The sequence below is a fragment of the Dendroctonus ponderosae genome, unplaced genomic scaffold (assembly GCF_020466585.1).
Source record: "Dendroctonus ponderosae isolate FM_Combo_2020 unplaced genomic scaffold, Dpon_F_20191213v2 Dpon_F_20191213_6, whole genome shotgun sequence".
Lineage (NCBI taxonomy): Eukaryota > Metazoa > Arthropoda > Insecta > Coleoptera > Curculionidae > Dendroctonus > Dendroctonus ponderosae.
This window is the reverse complement of record NW_026018814.1, coordinates 2,380,132-2,387,566: the sequence shown is the minus strand read 5'-3', so window position 1 is coordinate 2,387,566 and position 7,435 is coordinate 2,380,132. Positions and strand designations below refer to the sequence as shown.

Here is a 7,435-nt window from a genome sequence, read left to right as displayed (position 1 = left end):
AATAGAGACAATAAATTTCAGTAGCATGAATTACATTAGTTAAAGTGGTCGTGTTTGTTTCAGGAATAACGAAAAACGGAAAGAAAAGTCTCGAGATGCCGCCCGATCAAGACGATCCAGGGAAACGGAAATTTTCACGGATCTTGGAAATGCCCTTCCAATTTCTTCCGAGCAAATTTCCCAGCTCGATAAAGCTTCGGTAATGCGATTGGCCATCTCCTACTTGAGAGTGCGAGATATGATCCAGCTAAGTAAGCACTTCCATTCCAATTTATTTTTCCAGAAATTTTAACTTGTGAAATTTGCCGCTGTTGAATCCTTCCAAATAAACCAACAATTTTTTTTCAGTTCCTCTATTGCCCGTTAAAGACACAATACACAAAAGCCTGAAAGATGAATCGGCTTTCCTAAAATCGCTGGAAGGATTCGTTCTAGTCGTATCATCCGAAGGCGACTTTGTTTACTTGTCTGAGAACGTGAGCGACTATTTAGGAATTACACAGGTAATTGCCAATATAAATTGCGTTATCGCAATTTCGTGATTGTTGGGAAAATTGTTTTGTTTCCAGATCGATCTTCTGGGTCAAAATATCTACGAGTACAGCCATCCATGTGACCACGATGAAATCCGAGACATCCTGGCGGTGAAGACTCAAGAGGAAAGCGACTCCCCAAAATCGGTTTTCATAAGATTGAAGTGCACGTTAACCAGCAAGGGGCGATCAGTTAACTTGAAATCGGCCACTTTCAAAGTAATGCATAGAACAAGCCTATAGAATCAAAAACACTGCTTTTTTGTTATATTTTAGGTGATTCACTGCACTGGTCATATGATCAAAGAGAGGCAACCCGAGGAAGAAGAGAAAGGCAAAGTCTCTTGCTGTTTGGTTGCGGTTGGGCAGCCGATTCCTCATCCTTCCAACATCGATACACCTCTTCCTCGGCAGACCTTTTTAACGAAACACAGCATGGACATGAAATTCACACATGCCGACGATGAGTTGTAAGTTCCAAGACACCTTAGGAAAATCCATCTTCAAGCTCCGTGTAAAATGCCGAACTCAAAGTGTTTTCTTTGGAATTTTAGCATGGTTGAGACGTTGGGTTACACACCAGAAGACCTAATTGGAACGTCGGTGTACGAATACCACCATGCAATGGACAGTGATTCGATTGGGTCGGCGTTCAAATGCTGTAAGTGGTCTTTATTCAAATACATCAACATGTATTTAAAACAGAGGAAAGCAACGTTTTTCACTGAGCAAAACACGTTAATTACTGGCCCAATATTACACACCACTTACTAATGAACAGATCAAGAACATTCATAATTTTCGAACATTGATGACCACAAACAACACATACATTAACGTGCCGGGTGCATATTTAGGGGCATCATTCTGGCACTTGGATGGATCGTTTTTTGTCCAAATTCCTGCGGGGATGTTTTCAATTATGGCCGGAAAAGTCATATCGGCGTACGCTTCGTCCCAGATGTTTTCCATTTCATCGTCCGTCTTCATTCTGCGGAGCACAGATGCGAATGCTGAAAAATTCAGGAATTAATCGATGTTTTTCACTCACAACGTTGAAAGTATCCCGACCTAAATCGGTGTCGTTGCAGGACCACATGAGCATGTCGTCACCAAAAAACTTCAGATTGATGTCGTAACTCACTGGTTCTTCATCGGGGTTTTGCGTTAAAATAACCCTCGAATCGTTCTGCGTAATTGTGCCATTCCAAAGGTGGATAATTAAGTAGGATTTCCATATTTCATTTCGAATCTCGCATGATTGGTTGGCGCTCGCACACTTTATTTCAAAGTGCGAACAGGGGTCATTTTTTAACACCTTTGTTGTGTAGAGGTGCTCATACCAGTACCCTTTCAACTAAAATCCCAGTAGAATCTGTGCATAAAATTGATATTGTTAATACTCACAAATGTTGTGCTGAGTTGTGAATAGGGGTCTTGCATCGGGATTTTACATTCACCGGCACATCGCAAAATATGATTTACCGAAAGGTATAAAATCAAATACAGGAATGACATGCTGAATATGTTGGAAGGTGTGAATCGTTCTAATTAAGCTTAAATAATAAAAGCTTCTGAAATTGATTTAATGAATCCGCCTTATCTGCTAATGCAAACAGGGAGAGGAAAGTGGCAATCTGTTCAGATTTATTTAGTTTTATATTCCCTGTCGCATTGGCGGAACAAAGATCAGTCTTGGGCAATGGTTGAATTTACCCGGTTCCAACTCCAAAATCCCAAGAAATAATCATATTTAAAAAACCTGCCCGAACTTAAAGGCTTCAAACATTCATAACGCGGATTTAGGCATTTTTTTTTCATATTTCTCACACTGGTGAGTACGGCTTTGTGTTCAAGCAGCATGTAAACAGGGCATTGATTTTTTGTTTTTGCTCGCATTAAATCCGGATGTGATCGATGATATTCCCATAACAAAAATCTTTTTTGTTTGGCATTTAGATACCAGGCATTAGAAGCAGTTTGTTTTGGATTTCGCGCCGCAAAATCGCCCTAATCAGCAACGAGCTGTCTATTTAATGAAACTGTTCTAATTGATCTATTCTCTGTTTTTTTTGGATATTAATTTGATTTTTTTGTACATTTGCTTTATTCGTCTAGAGTAAATATTGTCGTGTAGTCTTTTGTTGACTCATTCCTGAAATTTACAGCGCTTTATTTGAATAGTTTTTATGTGATTGCTTTTCGTTGCTGAATTCAAACGGAATTTCGGAGTCCGTTTTATTGCTTGTCCAGACACAAAACAGTTTTTGAGGGAGATTCTTGAGTTTGCCCCATAAAAGACGCTATAAACTGCAAAGCGTCAATGTACGCCTCCAACGGTCTTGGAACGAAAATAGAAAATGAAGCAGGAATGAACGGGGCATAAAAATTGGAAAGTTGCTTCAACTTACTATTATACGAAATGCTTCATGTGGAAAATAAGATCAGGTTTCCTGAAAACAAAACTCTCTTCAGTAGAGTTGGGCTTTTGGGTCGTGGAAAATAATTTCAAATCTCTCATTCACCAGAATCCTGAATTCAGGTGGAAAATGTAATTTTAACAACGATTTTTTAACTTGACTCCAACCAATCTGAGGTTTTTTTGTCGCTGGCCCTGATTCTTATAAAAACATTGTTTTTCACACTATTGCCTCATTAGTGTGCGAATTGAATTATTCTGGTAACTCGCTTGTTAAATGATATCCAGTGCCTTTTGGCGCGGGATCAAAAAAGTAATATTTTGCTTATCGGCTGGAAATAAAGGTTCAGCAGTGACGAAAAAGAATAAAAACGAAGTGAAAGCGCTCATTTGGAGAACAGATCGTAAATCTGTGACAATCCCTCATCCTTCCCTTGAGACCTTCCGAATACTCATAAAGTTTGATGATCATGCCACGTTTTATTACAGCAGCCCCGAGTTTCTCCATTTTATGCACATGTGTCGCCGAAAAGTTCAAGAGTTCCGCTGCTGAGAAATCTGCAAATTGCGAATTGTTTTACGCGCAAAAACAAAGAAATTTGGGTGCAAATTCGCATTTATTTTTTAGCCGAAAGTCCACATTAGGCTTGTTGCCTCGTTTGTTTTAACGGCGCCCCAAAGTTGATATCTTTATTAATTTACGCGTGGAAATATCTGGAGGTTGGCGCAAAGTTTTTCGCGAATATTAAAGTGAATTGGATTTTTTATGGCTTGATAAATATGACAGTGTTTCAGTTTAATATTTGCAAGTTTTATACTCTCTGTTGCATAAATCCTATAAAACCCAGTAGACTCTCAAATGGAAGCAAATGTAAAGACGCTCGTCTTGTGGATTAGCGTTTCTGGTTGAATCTCTTTGCTCGGGCAAATGAGTGAAGGGCGATTTTTATTCAGATGGACGGGGTAGAAAATCCGAAGCCCCGAGAACACAAAGACCCATTTTCCGGGTATTCGCCCAGATTCGGGAGCAAGTTTCCCCGATAATCTCCGTTTATTGCTCTTCGTTTGAAGCGAAAGCTTTGTTCCCAAGTCTGCATTGCTGCCGATGGTTCATTAAACTGTAATCAGGCCGCCCATTTAAACTATCCAAGGACATTTACTTGGATTGTTGTTGTTTCTTAATGGGGTTTTACTTTTTTATATTTAGTGCTTTTACTGCAATTCAGAAAATCTTTGACTCACTTTTAGTATGGAATCTACACAAAGAAACTTTCAAACGTAGTTTTTCCAGCGTTATTTGAATGATAAGAGCGATATCCGGCGATCGATTTCCGCCCCGTTTTCCCGGTCTTCTTCAAATTAAAATTCCCATCCCTTTTGGCCTTTCGGCCATTATCTCGAGGTGAATGTCTGCTATATTTGTTTGTCCTGGACGGGAGAAAAAAGAATTTGGCCAGAATCCAAAAATGCCAAAGTTTTATTAGGTAATAACCGAGTTAAAAACACATTAAACTGAAATGGAAATGCCATCGGGCCCGGAATTTGAATCTTTTCGCTAATGAAAGTGGTGAGGATTTTCAGCTTTCCGAAGTGGAATTATCAGGCCTGTACGGTAATCCGTATTTACAGTTAGAACCGGAGATTTTTCGTCCACAAAGGCGTGCGTGACTGGAAGCAATTTGTTCCCGAAAAGTCACTAAATTCCTGTCCAAAGAAATGCGAAATAATACAACGTTTGAAAACGAAATAAATCTCTATTGAGTAATGCCTTTTACATGATCATCCATCATCCTCCACGTAGCGAATACTTTGCCAATCTTATAGAGATTTATCATAACGGATCAAATAAATATCTGTTGGCGCCCTGCACAACTTCTGCGACAGTAAAACTGAAAAATTGCCCGCGTTTAAGGAAAAATGGGAATTTATCGCACAAAAGTCCAGCAAATGTTAAAGATATAGAGCGGAATGCTTAATGCTGATCAAAACTGGGAAAAGCAATTCAGCACACTTTTTTTTTCTTTCTAGTGTTTTCCAAAGGACAATGTGAGACAAACCGCTACAGATTTCTGGCAAAAACCGGCGGTTACGTATGGGTGGTGACTCAGGCCACTTTAATTTTGGACAAAATGCAGAAAGCTCAAAGTGTTGTGTGTGTTAATTTCGTCATAAGGTAAGTGTTTGATTTTTGAGTTGGGAGAATGTTGAGAACCGACGGCTGATTTGCCAATTTTCTCTTGAAAGCCTTTGAGGCAATGCTTGTCAACAATAAGAAACGCGTTTACTTCCATTCCAGAGACTCGAAAGATCGCCGTCGATTGTCATGTTCTTTGCTTTGTTGGCGAACCCGATTTTTCCGTTTTTAGTAGCAATTTGACTCTAATCTGAAGATTCTACCAATCAAGTTGTTTCAATACGATTTTCAAAAGTTTCCTGGTTTGGGTTTGCCAACAGTTTAGCTTTCAGACCAATTTTAGTTCATGCGGAAGAAGTCGAAACTGCAAAGACGAGCCCTCAGAATCAATTTCTTTGTTTTCTGAGGTGTTCAGTCATCGACTTTTTGACTTACTGCGGGTTTGATTTACGCGATTCGGCAATGTTGTTGATACTTTTGCTCTCCCTCTCTCTAGCTGAAACGTTTTAATGGTGAAATTGGCAAAGTTGCAGTTGTAGCTCTAAATAAAAAAATCAATTACTCGTCACATCCATGCCTCCCAACCATTCATACGCATATTTAGGACGGGCGGGTGCAATAAATTCAGCATGTGACCGACTGTTGTAAATTAAATTTAGAATTTTAACCGCGTTGTTTGCATTAAACTGTAGGACTTAATTTGAAGGTGGGCGAGCAAAACGTGCGGTTCATTACTGTGCTCCAGTTAAGTCGATCGATTTATCTTCGAAAAAACAGCAGTGGCATACTTTATACACTTGCATTATATAAGGGCAGTTTTTAGCGGTAAAATCGGGCATTTAACTGGACAATAAACAATAATTTTCCACGAAGCTTCGCGTTTATTGCTGTGTTTTTGTGTCATCTCCCGCATAAACTCTTTGAAATATTGCCTGATGATAGCGAATAAACATTTCTGGCTCCATCTAAATTTTTTTTGGAACGGCGATTCTGGGTTCAGTAACCGCACAAAAGTACATTTGAGGGCTCAACTGCAATTGAACAGTTTGCGTAAAAATAAGTCGAATCGAGCTCGGCATCTCTCTGTGTTTAATCGAGGTACTTAATGGCCTAAACTAGCCATTATGGATAATACAATTCCGCTTGATGGTTAATCAAGTCGTTTGTATGCATGTTGGCCCCTAGGATTTGGGGGCTCGGATTTGCGCTTTACGTGATGATAGTCCCTAATTCACGCATTGTGTCTGGTGTATTTGAATGATTCGCAATGTTTGTTTCTGATTTTATATTACCTCACTTTTGACCTTTTTTCATTTATTTGCTAATCTTTATCTAGCATGAAGTTTTATCCGAGCAAAAGGTCAATGAGATGAGTTCAAGGAAGCAAACACATAAACGAAATTATACGATTTCGAATCTTGATATAAAAACAAATGGAACGTTTGATTTATGGCGAGATTTCCTAAGGCACTGTTGATAAAAGCCTATAAAGCCGCTCATTCTAGTTGAGCTAAGACTGGGGCATCACGCTATCCTAATATAACAGATTACTTTGCCCTTTTGGTATCGTATTTTGGTGTTTTTGTGCCGGAAGTGGCTAAATGAATGGCTTCAATATAACCATCACTTGTGAAGGGCCTTCTGGCTATTCCAATTATCAAATTTTCCCCCGAAACTGATGCACGGAATCAATCACGAGGGCCGGAAAAGTGGATTTTATTTTGGCAATATTTACAAAACAGTTAAAGCGATAAATTGACCCACGCGCGAAGGGTGGGTTTTCAAATATATCGGCTTGTTTATTTAAGTGCGACACACCCCTAGGCGTCGAGCCCTCCAAATTCCTTTGAAATGTCGAATTAGTTTTGGCCGATGGAATTTTCAATTGTGCACGTCCGGCTAAAAGAGCGAAAATATCGGGCCGTTTGAAGATTGTGTTTTATTTCGTTATTTCTGGTTATTTCTGTAATCTCGTATGTCATTCGCCAGTGAGAATGATGGGGGCAAAGCGCCAGAAATATCAAGCTTTCGAGCAATTTTCGGCTTCTGTTTCTTTGGGATTCTCTGGTCATGTCCGACGGTCTCCGGAGAAATAACCGGAAAATGTCCTGCACCACGTTAATGATGAATAGAGTGAGTTGAAATACGGTCTTCAATTGCGGGTATTTTGGTCAAATGCACCAGTTTTCGATCAAAACGCCTTTTAACTGCAGCAGCCAGTGGTTAATTTCAATGGTTTCGGCTATTAGCTTGTTGGCACATTGTGACCTATATTAATGATGTTTTTTCTTCGCAAATCTGGCAAGCCATAAACACCTTTACTTTTTACAAACTTCTTTTTGGGTATTT

General features: G+C 39.4%; 2 protein-coding genes across 4 annotated transcripts in view; one reads left to right on the top strand and one right to left on the bottom strand.

The window, feature by feature from the left end:
* LOC109536300 (hypoxia-inducible factor 1-alpha) overlaps nucleotides 1–7,435 on the top strand; it is a 55,169-nt gene that overhangs the window by 13,192 nt on the left and 34,542 nt on the right. For all 3 annotated transcript variants that reach the window (XM_048667791.1, XM_048667790.1, XM_048667789.1), the window contains exons 2-7: nucleotides 64–251; nucleotides 349–503; nucleotides 570–752; nucleotides 810–1,003; nucleotides 1,088–1,194; nucleotides 4,981–5,125. In XM_048667791.1, coding sequence (XP_048523748.1) covers nucleotides 64–251; nucleotides 349–503; nucleotides 570–752; nucleotides 810–1,003; nucleotides 1,088–1,194; nucleotides 4,981–5,125 — 972 coding nt within the window. The remainder of the gene's footprint in view (nucleotides 1–63; nucleotides 252–348; nucleotides 504–569; nucleotides 753–809; nucleotides 1,004–1,087; nucleotides 1,195–4,980; nucleotides 5,126–7,435) is intronic.
* Nucleotides 1,185–2,108, bottom strand: LOC109536303. The gene is made up of 3 exons (XM_019902463.2): nucleotides 1,941–2,108; nucleotides 1,605–1,890; nucleotides 1,185–1,546 (listed from the first exon to the last, which is right to left on the bottom strand). Exons 1-3 carry the CDS (start codon nucleotides 2,049–2,051, stop codon nucleotides 1,326–1,328), a joined length of 618 nt encoding a protein of 205 aa, XP_019758022.2. The 5' UTR covers nucleotides 2,052–2,108; the 3' UTR covers nucleotides 1,185–1,325.